The sequence below is a fragment of the Muntiacus reevesi genome, chromosome 2, assembly GCF_963930625.1.
Source record: "Muntiacus reevesi chromosome 2, mMunRee1.1, whole genome shotgun sequence".
Lineage (NCBI taxonomy): Eukaryota > Metazoa > Chordata > Mammalia > Artiodactyla > Cervidae > Muntiacus > Muntiacus reevesi.
Genome location: NC_089250.1, coordinates 133,829,703 through 133,848,554, shown reverse-complemented (window position 1 = coordinate 133,848,554; position 18,852 = coordinate 133,829,703). Strand labels below are relative to the sequence as shown.

Below are 18,852 nucleotides of genomic sequence, written 5' to 3'. Positions count from 1 at the left end.
TAAGAGCCTCCTCTGCTCCAGTAAGAGCCAGTGTTACCAAAAGAAAAAAACCATTGCAGTTCCAATCCAAGTAACCTTTAACATCAGAGATGCTCTGGGAGTTAGAGCTCCATCTAGCTTCCAAACTTTCCATGCCTAGCGAGGCTAGGCGCTTCCTAACTACCAATCCAAGTTTGAGACCTAGACCACAGTAGAGTAGCAACATAGGTTACAAGTCTCTTGAAAGCCTAAGATCCGAGAGATAAGGTTAGTACTTTTAATTCCCAAGGAGTTATGAAATGGTCAGAGACCGAAAAGTTTGACCGAGAAAAAAGAGTTCGGTCCACATGCTTAGCCCGTTTCTGGTCGGCTCCCAAAGGGGACACTGGTTGCCTCTTGGCATTGGCAGGTCGGTATAAACCCCCGACAAGTTTCTGCCATAAGCCTTATGAGGTCGCCGAGGAAGCGCAGAGCAGGGCCTTTCATTCATTCACACAAGCACACCGTAGAGTTAGTAAAGAACAGCGGAAAACGTGTTCGCTAGGAGAACAAAGAAGTAGAGCTCCAAGCATCCTTACCTTGTCCTGAAGGATCCCGGACGAGCCCCCAAGATGAAAGGTTGTTGCTGAACGATAAGACGCGGGATTCTTGGCCTCCGGAGGAGACGAATTCAATCCGGGGCCAGAGACGAGGCTGGATCGCTCAGAGCTTTTGTGTAATAAAGTTTTATTAAAGTATAAAGGAGATAGAGAAAGCTTCTGACATAGGCATCAGAAGGGGGCAAAAGAGAACCCCCCTCCTAGTCTTTAGCTGTATGGTATATAGTCACTCACAGTCCGTTAATGAAAAGAAAGGAATGTCATAAAATCTAGAATGGCACCAGATAATTCATCCCAGGCCATAAAACTATTGACTTGCACCTTGTACCAACAAATAGTTTCGTTTACATAGATTAGGGGAACAATACCTGAACAAGTAAGTTAGGCCCTTTGGCGGAACCAACTTGAAGATGGAGTCTGGGGTTCATTAACATAGCTTAAGACAACATTTCCATACGAAAAAGAAATGTATTGGTTAACTCAAGGTTTGGGAGTAGTTAGCTTTAGGTGAGACCAGGTGTCATGGCCACACAGAATGTTAGGAGAAACCTCCTTTTAATTTTGTATAGAGAAGGAAAAACAGATCGCTGGTTTGTTCTTTTCTGCCGGTTAAGAGAGATAAAAATGTCTGGCACTTACAGTCTCATACCTCCATTTGGAGACCCCTGGCCTTCCTGCCTGTTACTCTCTCACTGGCAGTTTAAGACCTGCAGACCAGAGAACTGTGTGTAGCTGGTATGGACAGGGAAGACAGTTGTGAGCAAGCCACTCTCTGGAAACATGCCTTAAAGCGATAAGCAGCACCATCTTGCTCAGTAAGCTCAGATTGGGGATCTACTTTCCCACCCTCCTCCCTACAATGTCAGTCTTCCCGCTCCCTGACTCTCTCTTCCTTTTCTTCCTCTCTGTCTCAGCTCAGGGGTCGGGAAGCTCTCTGAGTATAGAGCTGTCTGCATCCTGCTCCATTTCCTCACTGCCTTCTTCACGCTCAGTTGCTGGCAGGAAAATGCTACCTATGCCCGAAGGGCTGTTCCTTAGGAGGTGGCCCAGTGCCTTTTCATAGCATTCAGCCGCCTGCAGCAGCTCTCCATTCATCTTGTGAGTTAAGCCTTGGAGAGACCAGGAATGTGCTACATTCTGTGGTAGCTGGTTTTTAGCTACATTCTGTAGCTGGAATTTCATCTTTTCTTTCTCAGTTGATTTTGTGCTTATGGGTAAACCGTCTAAAGAACTTTGGACTGCAGTGTCTTCAGATATCTCACGATCCTCCTGAGGATTGCAGTCGTGCTGATGGAGCTCTTCTTCCTTGGTGCTTGGGAGCTCCTTACTGAAAGCTGTCTGATAACGTTCTTCATTTTCCAGGAACTCATCAGAATATGCGTGCAGAGGATTTATTCCCTTCTCAATTGCTTTGTTCATATAGTTTCTAGCATGTTCCCTTAGTTCTTCAATCTTCTCTCCATTTCCACTAGTTTCAGATTCTCCTGTATGTTGAATTTGTTTGACTTTTTCCATATAGCAGCATGCAATCTGGTGATAGAGGTAGGCATTGTTTGGTATGGATTCCAGTGCCGTTAGCAACAGTTCAATTGCTTTGTCTAGATCACCTTTTCCTTGATAAAATTTGGCTGCACTGCGAAGGACATCTGTTTGACAAGGAGCTTTTTCCAGAGCCTCTACAACCAGCTGTTCCCCTTCAGCTTGTTCATTCATCTTCTGCAGCGTCAGGGCCAGGAGAACTTTGATGTACTGATTGTCAGGACTCAGCTCAACGGCCTGCTTCAGAATGTCCACAGAGGACTTCTGCTCTGGCCTCTCATCCAGGTAGTACATTGCAATGGCCAGTCCAGAGGAGAATTCCGGGTTGTTGGGTTTCTCTTCCAGAGCCTTCTGAAAATACACCTTTGCCCTTTCATTTTTTTTCCCACCACACTTTACCAGTGTCCACCCTTCCTCACAGTCCAGTTCAGGACATTCAATACTGTAAGGATTTGAGAACTTCTGGCAGACTTGTTTCACCTTGTCAACATAAAGCTGAGCTTCTGCGAATCTTCCCAGGTGATAGTAGACCCAGGCGTAGTTTCCCCAGGTGACTAGGCTTCTGACCTCTGCCTGGTCAGCGTGCTCTCGCTGGATGCACTCTTCGGCTTGCTGTAGGCATTCCAGGGCTGCTTCGTTTTGACCCTTTAAGTGTTTTATGTAGGCCAACAAGTTGTACTTTGTAGCTTTGAACTCAGAGTTTAAAAATTCAATCTGGTTACACACTCTGTCTTCGAGGTCATGAGAGACAGTTTCTTCCTTAAACAAGTTCCACGTGAAATGGCATTTCAGCTGTGGAAGGATTTGCTCCAGAGAATTCTTGTTGTCCTCACTGTGGAGAAAGTAAACACAGTCACTGTGATGTGCACCTGGCAAGTATGCTACCCTGAGATGCAAATACGGGTTATTTTGTGTGTCTACCTGACTGGACCCTGGGATGTCCAGCCTACCAAGTTAAACATTAGTTCTGGTCATGTCTGCCAGGATGTTCCCAGAAGAGAAGAGCATTTGAATCAGTTGGCTGAGTAAAGCAGATTACCCTCCCCAGTGTGGCTGGACATCGTCCAGTCTGTTGGAGGCCTGAGTAGAACAAAAAGGCCCAGGAAGGGTCACTTTGCTGTCTCTGCCTGTCTGCGTGAGCTGGGACTTTGGTCTTCTCCTCCCTTCTGACTGTGACTTACACCGTCTGCCCTCCAGTTTTCAGGTCTTTGGGCTCAAGACTGGATTTATGCCACTGGCTTCCCTGGGTCTGCAGCTCACAGACAGGGGATCATAGATTGTCTCAGCCTTCATAATCACTTGAGCCAGTTCCTTAGAGTAAATCTCTCTCTCTGTTGCCCTCATGTTGTCTCTATCATTGTGTGTGTGTGTGTGTGTGTGTGTGTACGTATGTTAACCATCCTTAGCTGAGAATCTTTATTTGAACCAATAAGTAGAGTATAAGAAATTTGTCCTGAGAAGTTTTTTTTTAAGTTGTTAGAAGAAATATGTTTAAAATTTATTGGGGTTCCCTGGTGGCTCAGTGTATTGGCTCTTAACGCAGGAGACACGGGTTCTATCCTTCATCCGGGAAGATCCTACATGCTGTGGAGCACCTCAGTCCCTGAACCACAACTATTGAGCCTGTGCTCTAGACCCTAGGAGCCACAACTGCTAAAGCCCACATGTCCTAGAGCCCATGCTCCTCAACAAGAGCAGCCAACGCTCTGAGAAAGTAGCCCCCCTCACAGCAACTAGAGAAAAGCCTCCACGGCCACGAAGATTCAGCACAGCCATAAATAAATAAAATTTTTACAAAATTATTGTAGCAGTCATACAAAAACAGGTTAAAATTCTCAATGAGGGTAAACCAAAATGTGTCCAATTATACAAAACTTCTTCCCTTACAAGGAACAGGGATAAAGCTGAAGATCTATTTTGGTTTCACTGCTGAAAAACATACAGAATAACACAGAAAAACCAGTTTTGAGCTCAAAATTCACTAAAGTCTTCTTTTTCTTTAGCTTTTACATCCTTAATGTAGGATGGACTCCTGGGATGGAGAATTCTTGGTTGCCCACCTGCCAGCTTTGCCTTGCACTGTGGTCATCAGCTTTCCTCAGAGCTCAAGTGGGAAGGTACCAGGAATGGGCTTACACATTTGATCTCAACTGGCTTTCCTATGTTATTCTGTACATTTTTCAGCAGTGAAACCAGAATGGACCTTTAGGTTTGTCCCTGGTTGAATGGATTCCCACCACTGCAGTGCTCAAAACGGTTTACTTCTTGACCAGCAAACACATGGGGAGAGCCTGGAACAATAGCATTTGGCAAATGCCTTTTGCCTGTGTCCGGCCTTTGTGAGTTGGGGCTGACATCAACCTGGAGTATCTGTGTGTGTAGCTCTCACTGATACATACCTCTAAGTTTTCCAAGACAGAGGAGACGGTACTTTGTCTTGCTTCCTAGATTTACCTTTCTACATCTATGGTCTATTCAGGAAACCCACAAAGCCCATCCCTTCTATCGTGTGAGCAGCTGCGCAGGAAGTAGGTTAATTAAGGTGGATAAGAGGAGAGCACCAGAGCCGGAGGAACTGAGGTCTCTCTTGCCTGTTTCAGTTATGAAGTCAGGTTTATTTAGCCATCCAGTGACCCTTCACAAGGCTACCTCTTTGCGTCACTTTGTTAGTGTTTAGGAATGCTGAGAAAAATACAGGTAATCTCTGACCCTCAGAGCTCACAGTCTGGTTAGGAACCATGTAAAGAAAGAAACAAAAGCCCAGGGATGTTTGCCACTGTGTTACATGATTTTGTTCTTTTCCACACCTCCCTACAGTGACACAAAGACCCATGAAGGCCTGGTTTCAGTTTGATTGAAGCAGTCACTCTAAATAGGCCAGATCCCCAGAAAGAATAAATTTGTTTTGAAAAATGACAAACAAAATGGACACATTTGTGTTTTTTAGTTGGAAGATACCAAGGGAAATCACTTGCCTTAATTAGTTAAATAAATTACCTAAGTTCTCAAAATGTGTTCTCATGCCTATATTTTCCTGGGGCTTGGGGTATAGTTTATGGATGTTGTACTCTTCCTGTTTTATCAGTAGATTATTGGCACCATAAAATTGTAAAGAACTTCCAGAATCATTAAACCCACCATTGTCCACAATTTTGGATTTCATGGACTAGCATAGTTTCAGAAAATTGTTATGAAACAAACAGGGCTGCCAACTTATTGGCAACACTGACATAGGGAGAAAATTCATCTGAAAAGGTACCAACCATCTGTGCTTGCTAAAATTTTATCTAAAAAAGAGAAAAAGAAAGGAAGCACTTTTATTATCACTGAAGGAGTGAGACTATAACCTCCGAATAAAGGAAAGCTCTTTAAATTGTCAAACGCGTTTTTCTGTAAGAGGAACCATTGACTGTATTTGGCAGTTTACCGTGGCCCAGCACTGGCCCTTGCAGTGAAAGTTGCTCAGCTGTGTCCGACTCTTTGCGACCCCATGGACTCATACAGTCCATGGAATTCTCTAGGCCAGAATACTGGAATGGGTAGCCTTTCCCTTCTCCAGGGGATCTTCCCAACCCAGGAGTTGAACTGGGGCCTCCTGCATTTCAGGCGGATTCTTTACCAGCTGAGCTACCAGAGAAGCCCATTGTTGGAGGCCTGGGTTCGAACCCTGGGTTGGGAAGATCCCCTAGAGAAGTGAAAGGCTACCTACTCCAGTATTCTGGCCTGGATAATTCCATGGACTGTATCATTCATGGGGTCACATAGAGTCCTACATGACTGAGTGACTTTCACTGTCACTTTTCAGCACCACTGCTGCCAGGGCCCTGATCAACTTCCTGTCTCTCTCCCACAGTGCTCACCTAAGCCATTTGTGATGCAGTGTGACGGCATGCGGCGTGCTTTACAGTGAGAGATGCAGAGGCAAGGGAATCAACCCAAGGTAAGGCAAGCGAGGAGTGTTGTCTATGCAGATATCCCTTTATGTGTGTGCCTCTTTTCTGGGCAGTCCTTTTCACTCTCTTGGTCCCTTGCTAGAGCACCACAGTGCTAAAATCTTCCCTCTCCATTTAGGGTTTTTCAGTTTGGCTTCTCCTGGGGATTCTAGCTGCCGTGTATGAAGGACAGTAGGTCAAAACTCAGGTTAGCGGTATTGATCAAGTGTAGCAATATTAGAAAATAAATAGTAGATATAAGTTATAATCACTGAACAAATCTGTCTATAGCTGTTATGCAATTAACGCATTATAAAGGCATTTCAGTGTTTCAACACATGTTAACTTTGCTGACTGCCCAATTAGGAAGTTTAGAGGGAAAAAAAGCATGAGTTTCAGATCAATAAAATGTGTCTGCAGATTTGTAGGTATTATCTAAGTGCCTGAGAACAACAGCTGAATACTCTAAGGATTATAGAGAATATACATCCAACTTCTCAGTGAGTCTGCAGAAAGACAGGTGACCTTGGATGTTTTCATTTCAGCAGAGCCAGAAATCACCTTGCCAGTCTGGTAATACTTTTTCCCCCCAAGGGTAGTAGTGGGGTGCATCGTAGGGGCAGATAACAGGCTTTGATGAACCAGAGGGATCTTTGCAAAGCAAGTTTAAAAGCACTGATTGATAAAGATTCTTCTTCCAAGATGAAACATATTCCAATCTTGTCATAAACTTCAGAAGATCTCAATTGCTTAAGAAAGTAGGGCAAGCAGAAAAGCCCACTCAATATTCCTAAACCTGTGAGAGAGCCTGGAGTATGGAACTCCTGGGGATATTCCATCCGTACCACGAGTTCACCAGTGCTAAAGCTGGCCATGTTAAGAAATGTGTGGTAATGCTGAACAGTTTATTCAAGAGGGTAGCCAGCTCTGTATGTGGCTTCATGATTACAAAACCTATTGAATGTTGGAAATCAGGTCTGTTGATTTTCCCTAAGCCTTCCATCCCGGGTTGCCAGTTTGCTTAGATATTTGATACCTGATCTCCCATGGAAGTATGATTTAGAGCAAATTACATTGAGTTGGGATTCCTGAGATCTGGATAAGAAGAAAACGAAACCCAGAGCCAGTGTCCGGGGGGTTAGCATTAAAATACTGTTGCCTTCGGAGAAGGCAATGGCACCCCACTCCAGTACTCTTGCCTGGAAAATCCCATGGATGGAGGAGCCTGGTAGGCTGCAGTCCATGGGGTCGCTAAGAGTTGGACATGACTGAGCGACTTCACTTTCACTTTTCACTTTCATGCATTAGAGAAGGAAATGGCAACCCACTCCAGTGTTCTTGCCTGGAGAATCCCAGGGATGGCGGAGTCTGGTGGGCTGCCATCTGTGGGGTCGCACAGAGTCGGACACGACTGAAGCGACTTAGCAGCAGCAGCAGCAGCAGCAATATGCTTAAATATGGAGAGAAGGTTACGCAGCTGGGAGAAGGGTTTGGTTACAGGTTAGCAATAAAATATACAAAAAAAAAATACTGTTGCCTTAGTGGGTGAATCATTTGTGAATCTAGTGATTAAAAGGAAAAAGTTTTCAAAACAACTATAACTACAGTAATTTGTTAATGAACACACTAGGTAAAAATATACAAATTGTGCCAACAAATACATAAACTATGGGAGGAGGAGAGAGTTAAAAAGGTAGAGTTTTAGTATGTGTTTGAACTTGTTATCAGCTTAAAATAGACTATTATAAGATGTTTTGTAAAAAGCCTCATGGTAACCACAAAGCAAAAATTTATGATAAATATACAAAAGAAATAGGGGGAAATAAGAGAGGTTGGTGAAAGAATACAAACTTTCAGTTATAAGATGAATATGGTTGGAGGAAGTAATGTGAAACATGGTGAGTACACTTGATAACACTGTTGTATAGTTGAAATCTGCTAAGAGAGTAGAATTTAAATGGTCTCACCCCCCCCAAAAAAAATATGAGGTGATGGATATGTTAATTAACTAGATGGGGGAATCCTTTCACAACGTATATGTATATCAAATCACTAGAGTGTGCACTTTCAATATCTTACAGTTTTATATATCAATTATAAACATTTTAAAAAAGGATTATCTTAGACATTCTGGTCACTTCTATATAGTTAGGTACATGAAATACTCAGTTCCCCAAAAACTTTTCGTTTTTTTATTAACTGTATGTTAGTTGATATGTTTACATGTGTCATACGTAATTGATATTTATGAAAATGCTAACATATTTGAATAGATCAAAATAAAACATTTGAAGATAATTCTGATTTAATTTAAAAAATACTGTTTTCTTTTCAAAAACCAATAATCCACTTCCCAAAGTATCCTCAGTTACTCCTTTAGCTCATGTGTTTTTGCAAGTTGTTTTAAATAATTTCTCTCTCTCTCTCTACACACACACACACACACACATATACACATATATATGTATATAGTTGTTGTTTTTTAGTCACTAAGTTGTGTCTCTGAGACACTTACTCCTTGTCTAGAAGGTCAGTAAGAAGACCGTTCAGAGAGACATATTCCCCAGTCCCGAAAGGGCAGATTTCAAGGCAAAAACAGTCTCGTCATGAAGTTTTACAGCACTGAACTAATCCTTAGCACATTTCCTGAGAAGGAAATGCTTTAAAAATGACCAGGATAGCCACAACAAAACACACAAAGCTCTGATTTAGTCCTTTCAAATATAGAAACAAAAGAAGGAACAGGGCCCGCCTAGCAACGTTCCTCCAGGCCCCAGCTCCCATGGACCAGATTTTGCTGCTGAAGGGATCTCAGCACGCCCTCCTAGGCTGTCTTAACTCCCCCCATTCCTACCAGCCACCGGCTGCTAGCTCTGCTGGGAGGAAGCTCTTAGCTCCTGACTCTGTACAGGAAGAGCCACCGAGATAAAAGTGCACGAGTCGGCAAGAGATTTATGATCAAATGAGTGTAATGCATGTGTGATCTATAGCAAACACTGGATTAGCATACTTCAGGACATCGCACTCAAGATTTGGATGAGATTCTCAACTTCCTATCAGAGAAGCAGAGAATATTTACCTCATGATGGCTGTTTCCCTGCAATTCTGAGAAGCTGGGGTTCAGGCAGGTTTTTATTTTCTGCTTGTGGATCACAAGCAAATGCAGAGGAGGTTCCCACTCAGGATACTAGCTGCTAGGTCTGTGCTTTTATAAAACAGAAAAGGAAAACAAAACTGAGGCAGTGCTAGTGAGATTCCTGCTGAGGAGAAACTGAAACTGAATATGCAGAGCTGAACTCAGTTCCCTGCTGGGAGTGCCCTTTTACACAGCTTCTGTAACTGCTTGTGAGTTTGAAAGAAGGCATTGTGGATGCTGTGCATATTACAGGCTCTCTTTCCCAGAGACTCAGACGCAGCCTGGGGGTGGACCTGGGCTCAGCACTCTGCATTTTAACAGGCATCCTGGAAATTCTGTTGCAGGAGTCCCTGTATCATATTTTGAGAAGCATAGTCCTGGAGCTCCTTTATTTTGTTTTGGTTTGGGGGTTTTGGCTGTGTGGCCTGTGGGATCTTAGTTCCCTGGGGATCAAACCCATGTTCCCTGCAGTGGAAGCGTGGAGTCTTACCCACTGGACCGTCAGGGAAGTCCCTGGAGGTATTTTGAAGTTTCCCATTTACTTATGAGAGATCATGTAATGTATCAAACAGTGAGTCAGACAATCTAGAAGAGAGGAAAATAACCCCAGAAAGCCTGGATTTCAGTCTTCTCTTTGACCAGCCTCTGGGAAAGTTCTTGAATCACATCACTTAGCCTCATTTCCTCAGCTCCCATCCCTTCTCAGCTACCAGCTGCTGGCTCTGCTGGGAGGACGTCCTCAGCACCTGACTCTGTAGATCAGAAAGAGCCACAGAAATGAAAATGCATGAACTGGTAAGATAGATTTATTATCAAATTAAGAAATACATATTTAATCTATTAGCAAACACCAAATCAGCATAATTATAATTTATTCCAGGCCATTTTAGAAGATATCTTCTAAATTACCTTTTTTTTCTCTTGCAACCAAATGATAGGAGACTGTGCCCTAGGGAGATCCACTTCTACCCTTATCTAAGGCATGGTTCTGAGCACTCTGAGGAGTAGTCCTCCCTCTCCAACTAGGGACCCCAAGGGCCCAGACCTTCCAGTCCCTGCCCTTCCTCTCTAACATAAGCATGATGAAGACATTTTGCCCTATTGACCAGAGTCAGAAGATGCTTAGCACTGGAGTGTGGCTCCTGAATAATGACATGCTCTGACACCTACTTTTTATGTGACCTCTTGGCCAAGTAATTTGCCCTCTGAGACCCATTTTTCTCACCTACAAAATGAGGCTAGTGAAAAATAATAGGGTTCCCTTCCTGGGGTATTGGTAGGATGATATAAGGCGTGTAGACCTCTTGACAACTACTGATCACATTAAAACTGTTACTGCCATGGTCACTGGCATATTAGTGTTATCATTTTAAGTGAATTCTGCGTGTGCAGGGGGACCCACAGTTCCACAGTGGATTGGGCAGACAAAGGCACTCATCAGTCAACCCACAGGTATGAGGTGTTTCCCCAGGTGGCTTCCCAGTTTGGCAATTTTTATCACAGCCTCTGGGAACAGGCTTTCCCTGGTGGCTCAGTGGTAAAGAACCCACCTGCCAAGCAAGAGACCCAGGTTCCATCCTTGGGTCGGGAAGATCCTCTGGAGAAGAAAATGACAACCCACTCCAGTATTCTTGCCTGGGAAAATTCCACAGACAGAGGAGTCTCACAGGCTATAGTCTGTAGTCCATGGGTTGCAAAAGAGTCGGACATGACTGAGCAATTAAACGACAACAAGCGGGAACAGGCATGTTGATGTGGGCTTCAGTCCACCATAGTCCAGAGAGCCTCTCTCAGAATTCCTTGGGTCAGTGGCTTTGGACACACCCAAGCACAGGTCACTGCCAAACTTCTCAGGCAGTCGGGATACCAAGGCACAGGGCAGGGCTAGGTTTTTCTGGTCAACTCACTTATGCAGACACCGTTCACATACTCATAACTGGGAGCCCATTATACAGGAAAGGTGATCTGAGTCATTTGGCGGTAAATTCCTCTAACCACCCATCCCCAGATACAAGCCTGCAGAGCATCTGGGAGCCCTTGGGGCTGCTTGTACTCACTCCCTGAATGGTCACTAGGATGCCCCCTCCCCAGTCAATCGGTTTCTCAATTCCTTCCCATTGGTGCTTGATGGGAAAGTTTTCCCTTTTTTCGGCTGTATCTTTCCTGAGGCTCTATCTGTTGGTAGAACTCAGGCAGATCTATGCATATCTTTTAAAATCAAGTTTACCAAGAAGTAGAAACTTTACATATACTAAAATGTACCCACTTAGTGTAGTTTGATGAATTCTGACAAATGGATATACCCATGTAACCACCACCACTACCTTCTTGTAGGCTATTTGTATCATCCCTGGTGTGCCCTGCTAGTCAAGCCCAATCCCACCCTCCACCATCCCCAGGCAATCATTGCTCTGCTTTCATTCATTAGAAATTAGATCAGTACTAGGAAAGAAACTGGGAGACCTGGGTTCAATCTCTGAGTTGGGAAGAGGCCCTGGAGGAGGACGTGGCAACCCACTTTAGTATTCTTGCCTGGAGAATCCCCATGGACAGAGGAGCCTGGTGGGCTACAGTCCATGGGGTTGCAAAGAGTTGGACACCACTGAGTGACTAAGCACACACACACAGGAAAGCAATTACGTCCTTATGTTTTGAAGAAAAATTATTTCTGTTGCTCACAAGCTCTCATTACAGCAATAAAAATAAACTCCAAGCTTCGGGTTTGTTTTCATATAAGAAATGGAAAAAAAAGTCCACCTGTAAGGATTGTTTTTTCCACTTCCCATCTTGAAGTGATCAAATTATCAGGGCAGAATTCCCAACATGACTTGGTTTTGTACTACCAACTTCATCTTTAATAACATCTGCTGAAAAGAAATGCTTCCTTTTAGAATGACAAAAAGAAAACCTCTTCGTTCTTTTAAAGAAAACAACAGAAAAGCCCCCCAAAGAGTAATTCGCTTAGATCTAAATTTGAATCTGCAAACTTAGTGCCTGACTGGATCTAATCACTCCTGCCAAGTCTCTCTCTCATCCAGCTTCCCACTCCCAGCCCCTCCCCGTGAAGCTTAGGGAATCTGAGTGCACACACCAGAAAAAGTCTCAGAAATAAAAGGTGCCCATATTGATATAGGAACTTTAGTCCACAAGCACAGGACAAACTCTGGAACCTGCCTGCACTCGAGAAGCTCGGCTTACAATTTGCATTCAACATCGAGGCTGCCTGCATCTTATCTCACTGACCTCATGATGGCGATCTGCTCTCTGCTGTTCTGAATAGAGGGGGTCCAAGCTGATTTGCTCTTCAGAATTCTTCCGAGTCTGCCTCAAGTAAAGACTGAAGGAGCTATTAAAAGGGAAGTGGGGTGGGGAGAATGCGTCAGCTGATGCTTTCTCTCAGTTTCTGAATGATTGCCTTTATGAAACAGAAGAAGAAATGGAAAGTGAAGCTGTGTTGAAATCAAGGGGAGGAAAAAGAAACAAAGCTGAAATCTATCATGACTCAGTAGAAGCAAATCCTTTATAATCATGATTGAGAACCTTCCTGGCAGTCTGGTGGTTAAGACTCCCCCCTTCCACTTGGGGGAACAGAGCATCGTGGGGGTGGGGTGGGGGTGGTGCAGGTTCCATACCTGGTGGGGGACGTAAGACCTCACAAGCGGTGTGCTGCTGCTGCTGCTGCTAAGTCACTTCAGGCGTGTCTGACTCTGTGCGACCCCATAGACGGCAGCCCACCAGGCTCCGCTGTTCCTGGGATTCTCCAGGCAAGAACACTGAAGTGGGTTGCCTTTTCCTTTATCAATGCATGAAAGTGAAAAGTGAAAGTAAAGTCGCTCAGTCGTGCCCGACTCTTCGCGACCCCATGGACTGCAGCCTACCAGGCTCCTTCCTCTATGGGATTTTCCAGGCAAGAGTACTGGAGTGGGGTGCCATTGCCTTCTCCGCAAGCAGTGTGTAGTGGCAAATAAATAAATAAATAAAAATCGCGATTTCAGGAATCTAACCCGAATGCTAGGGTGCGTCCCAGGAAACTGCATTATTTAATAGTATGTAGGAGAAGTGAAGGCTTCCTTGGTAGCTCAGCTGGTAAACAATCCGCCAGCAATTCAGGGGACTCCGGCTTCATTCCTGGGTCAGGAAGATCCCCTGGAGAAGGGAATGGCAACCCAGTCCAGTATTCTTGTCTGGAGAATTCCATGGACAAAGGAGCCTGGCAGTCTACAGTTCATGGTGTTGCAAAGAGTGGGACAGGACTGAGCGACTAACACTTTCACTTTTTTTTCCGGGAGATTCTTTTTTTTAAAGTTTTTTATTTTTTATTTTTTTCCATTTATTTTTATTAGTTGGAGGCTAATTACCTTACAGTATTGTAGTGGCTTTTGCCATACATTGACATGAATCAGCCATGAATTTACATGTGTTCCCCATCCTGATCCCCCCTCCCACCTCCCTCCCCATCCCATCCCTCAGGGTCATCCCAGTGCACCAGCCCCGAGCACTTGTCTCATGCATCCAACCTGGACTGGAGATTCTTATATAAGGGTTTCTGGGAGCACATGATGTGAAAGACTGCTCAAGAAATACTGTTGTAAAAAGTAGCTTAGACAAGTCATCTTACTTGTGGGAGCCAGTGTGCACCTTGATGTGTGTGGCTCAGGCCCCACTATGGTTAGTCTCTCAGTCGTGTTCGGCTCTTTGTCACCCCATGAACCGTAGTCCACCAGACTCCTCTGTCCATAAAAATTCTCCAGGCAAGAATACTAGAGTGGGTTGCCATTCCCTTCTCCAGGGGATTTTCCCCACCCCTGGATCGAACCCAGGTCTCTTGCATTGCATGCAAATTCTTTATCATCTGAGCCACCTGGATTTAATTGTGTTATTTACCATCTCTGGGATTATCCGTGAATCAAATCACTGAGCCTGAGTTTTTTGCCCCTATGCGAAATATAAGAAGCCAAGCCCTGGAATAAACACTGGGCACTTAGGATCTCTGAGATCCAAAGCAATCATTCAGTTTTCCCAGCTATAAACTGGGAAATAGTAACACATGTGATATTGTTGGGTGAGCTGCCTAGCTGATAAATTTGGGTATTTATGCTTTGCGTTCTGAAGGAGTGATAATACCCTGAGAGATTTTTTTTAAAAATAGAATTTCCTATGATGTAAATATCCATGAAAGTAGAGGGAGGATAGTTCTCAAGGCTGATTTGAAGATTAAGGAATCTTCTCAGTTGCCTAGGAGAAAGACTCCGTCTATTCTGAAGCTGCAGAAAGCAAACAAGACTGACACTTGTTTATTTTTTCCCAACAAAGGGAGCATCATAGAATACTTCCAAGTTCAGAGATTGTATTATGTTCAGCGAAAGTAACCTGTACCTGGGAAAGTATGTAATTTTGTTGGTTGTCTTACTTAACAATATGTTACGCTGGTAGTGATAAAGTAACATACCTTTATATCTTTTACAGTGTTATCCAGGTAAAAGGGGCTCCTGCATTTGGCCCTGTGCTTTAGAGGGCCCCACACACCACAGACACATAAAATGTAAATTTTTATTTATTTGCTTTTTTGACTGCACCACATAACTGGAATCCTAACCACTGGACCGCCAGGAATTCCCAACAAAATGTACATTTCAAAAATAACACATGGCATCTCTGTTACTGAGAATCTGGTGCTTAATCCTGGCATAGCCAGACATGAAACCCTAAACATCCAGCCCAGGGAAAATGTGTCTCTATCTTTTGCCTTCTTTGCTCAGAGAGAAAGGAAGTTGTGTCATGACGGTTTCTGTGTTATGAGGGTGCTGATTTTAGGGATAGACACTATTTTGAAAGGCAGAAGTGATCAGAAGTGGTTAGATCAGAGAAAAGGCAATTTTATTGAACTGGCCAAAGGCTTCCTCTCATCCCAACTGCAGTCTTACAGTATGAAGTTATTTTCCAGAGCAGTTGCGCCAGCTGCCCATTTCTTGTTTCTCTTCTTGTTCTTATCCCTGGCTTATAAAGTGCTCATGAATAAGCATGGTATTTGCAACAGCTGCATATAGTAGTTAAATAACATTATGCCTGTTAAGAAATTCATAGTGTACTTAGATTTGTACACCTGTAGATTTAGATTTACACATTGAGTCAGATTTTCTTCTGCTTTTAAACTCTCCCTTTGTGCCAACTTGCTGAAGAATGGTTCCTGAGAATGGGTATTTAAAAATAAAATAAAGTGGGACCAGATTTTCATATCTACGCCCTATCTAGAAAATAGAATATAGAATTTATCCAACATGTCTCGTGAGTGCAAAAGTAATGATGGTAGTGAAAATTCAAATAATAAGAAGGGCATGACACAGCGCCAACAAATTTAGAGGTTAAAAAATAGAAGGTATTGAAAGAAAAGCTTGCCTTCTTTATGTACATTTATAACAAGGATGGCTTCCCTAGGGGCTCAGATGGTAAAAGGATCTGCCTGCAATGCAGGAGACTCGAGTTCAATCCTTGGTTTGGGAAAATCCCCTGGAGAAGGGAATGGTTACCTACTCCAGTATTCTTGCCTGGAGAATCCCATGGACAGAGGAACCTGGTGGGCTACAGTCCATGGGGTCAGAAAAGAATCGGACACGGCTGAGCGACTAACATTAATACTAACTAACAACAAGGATACTCATTCTTTTTTTAAACAGTCACATTGAAATATAATTCACATACCATACAATTCACCCATTTTGGAGAAGACTCTTGGAAGTCCCTTGAACTGCAAGGAGATCCAACCAGTCCATCCTAAAGGAAATCAGTCCTGGATATTCATTGGAAGGACTGATACCGAAGCTGAAACTCCAATACTTTGGCCACCTCATGCGAAGAACTGACTTATTTGAAAAGACCCTCATGCTGGGAAAGACTGAAGGCAGGAGGAAAAGGAGACAACGGAGGATAAGATGGTTGGATGGCATCACCGACTCAATGTACATGAGGTTGAGTAGACTCCGGGAGTTGGCAATGGACAGGGAGGCCTGGTGTGCTGCAGTCTCCTGGGGTTGCAAAGAGTCGGACACGACTGAGAGACTGAACTGAACTGAAACTGTACAATTCAGTATTTCACAGAGCTGTACAACCACCACCATAGTCAGTTTTAGAGCATTCTCATTACCCCCAAAGGAGACCTACACTTCCTTGCTATCACCTCCAGTCCTCTTGGGCTTCCCTGATAGCTCAGATGGTAAAGACTCCACCTGCAAGGTGGGAGACCTGGGTTTGATCCCTGGGTTGGGAAGATCTCCTGGAGGAGGGCATTCTTGATTTCCTGCCTGGAGAATTTCCATGGACAGAGGAGACTGGTAGGCTACAGTGCATGGGGTCCCAAAGAGTCAGACATGACTGAGTGACAAAGCATAACAATCAGTCCTCGACAACCACTGATCTACTTTCTATCTCATAAATTTGCCGACTCTGGACATTTTATATAAATGGAATCATACAATATGTGACCTTTTGTGACTGGCTTCTTTCATGTTCAGGTTTCATCTATGTTGTAGCATGTACAGTACTTTATTTTTTATTGATGAATAATAATTCACTGTAAAGATATACTTTACTTAATACATCAGTTCATCAGTTGATGTATCCACCTTTTGGTTGTGGTGAATAACACTGATATAAACATTCATGTTCAGGTTTATGTATGAATGTATGTTTTCATTTCTTTATATACCTAGGAATAAAATGGCTAGGTCAGGTGGTTACTCTATGTTTAACCAACTGAGGGACTACTAAGCGGTTTTTCCAAAGGCACTGCACCATTTTTACAGTAAAGGTTTTAGTCAGTCCCCCTCTCTGTTGCCTCCTAAGAAGGTGTAGACTACCAGTAATGAGGCAGCTGTGCTGTAAATCATAAGGAAAATTTGCAATTAGACAAATCGAGTTACCTCCTTTCCCAAAAGAGATGATGGGAGAAGTGGTGGAGGAAGGGAGAAAACAGGAGCATATGGTCTCTAGTTGGAACCCACATTTTTCAGGTTGGCATCCCAGGTTGACCGTGCGTATAGTAGGGATCCTGACACAGTCCTGTTTGTGTTTATCTTCAGGATTCTCACACTCCGACGCTTGCAGTTGCACTGGACACACATTGTGCACAATTGTGCAGGTCAGAGGACGTGATGGGGAAAGAAAGAGGAAAGCTCTGTGAAAAAGGGGGGCTGGGGACAGAGGCTGATAGATCTTTTGCTGAGAAGTAATTGGCATTACTAAGAACCCAGACCAGGATAAGAGACATTCTCCTCACTCCTTGGTACTGGAGGGGAGGGAGATACATCGAGAGATGTGGTCGAGAGCCAGGAAATTAAAGTAATTCCAATTAATGTGTTTCTGTTTGTTATTCCTGGATAGTGAGATTTCAGGAAACATGAATTATATACGTAATTTTCTTGATTGTTTTCCAATCATTTCTGTCAGCTTTAAGTCCTCAAATAAATATTAAGTGTAACATGACATATGTCTCTTCTCTACCCTTTCTTCCTTTTTTTCTTTTGGGGTTTCTGTTCTAGCAAAGGTTTTGGCGGCATGACTTGCAAGAACAAGGTTACAGATACCCAGTGTGCCTTCTTTAGCACTCTACAGGTGCCAGGGTTCCTCTCTCAAGGTCAGCGTGCCTGCCCGTCTGACCTTCCACTAAGAACACTCCCAGTTTTTCTCCCCAGGCATCAGATCTGATAATAAGGCCAAGTACGCTAAAACCTTCTTTTGAAATGGATGCTTGTCCAGTCAGTAGAGTGGAATGAGTTTACCTTTGCAGCTGATGTGAATTGTATTTTCCATCAGAAGCCTCTTGACAAAGAAAGACTTCACAGCTTCATGTTTCTTTCTATTCTTTACTTAACAGGAAAAATTCTCCCACATGTGTTTAGATTGCCTCCAGGATGGGGCCTAAAACAGAACTGGAGATACTTCCTCATTTCTCCTAATGGACATCAGGAAAGGAGAGAGAACATGGATGGAAGCACAAGATGTAACAAGATCTGCTTCCGTGGAGGGCAGGGGTAGGGTGTTTATGTACACAAAGGTACCTGGTAGTGGTACCAGGATGTAAGATAAAGCCCTGGACTCTGAAAGCTGTAGAAAAAAAATGTTTATTCTGTTCAGTGAAAAGGTTGTTGAAAGGTTGCTGCTGGGAGCTGTGCATCACTCTGGGATTTGTGACCTCCAGAGGATTTCAATCTGGGGTCAGAGATGTGACTTGCTACTTTGTGTAGCAAAGTTTTATTAAAATATAATAGAGCTAGGGAAAGCTTCTGACATAGACATCAGAGGGGGAAAGAAAGAGTGACCCTTTGCTAGTTTTTAGCAGGTGTTTTATGTCTGTTCCTGCTAAGTCACTTCAGTCGTGTCCGACTCTATGCAACCCCATGGACTGCAGCCCGGCAGGCTCCTCCATCCATGGGATTTTCCAGGCAAGAGCACTGGAGTGCAGTGCCATCGCCTTCTCCGTTTATGTCTGTTAGGGAACTATTAATCAGATAAGAAACGTCAAGCCTGAGGGAGTCTCACCAGGCCCCTCTCCCCCATTATGCACTTTGAGATAGGATGTCACAGGTGTGTATCCCCTGGCCATAAAACAATTGACAGGAATACTGGTTTCCTCCTGCCGCTTGGCGACCTCTGGCCTTCCTGCCTGTTATCC

At 43.8% G+C, this 18,852-nt stretch overlaps 2 protein-coding genes across 3 annotated transcripts in view; one reads left to right on the top strand and one right to left on the bottom strand.

Moving 5' to 3' along the window:
* LIPA (lipase A, lysosomal acid type) overlaps window positions 1-18,852 on the top strand; it is a 138,436-nt gene that overhangs the window by 37,584 nt on the left and 82,000 nt on the right. For both annotated transcript variants that reach the window (XM_065922885.1, XM_065922886.1), the window contains exon 2: window positions 5,971-6,057. The gene's annotated coding sequence lies outside the window, so the exon portion shown is untranslated. The remainder of the gene's footprint in view (window positions 1-5,970; window positions 6,058-18,852) is intronic.
* Window positions 1,272-12,531, bottom strand: IFIT3 (interferon induced protein with tetratricopeptide repeats 3). Its single transcript, XM_065922875.1, has 2 exons — window positions 12,429-12,531; window positions 1,272-2,949 (listed from the first exon to the last, which is right to left on the bottom strand). The coding sequence occupies exons 1-2, from the start codon at window positions 12,431-12,433 to the stop codon at window positions 1,494-1,496; spliced, it is 1,461 nt and encodes a 486-aa protein (XP_065778947.1). The 5' UTR covers window positions 12,434-12,531; the 3' UTR covers window positions 1,272-1,493.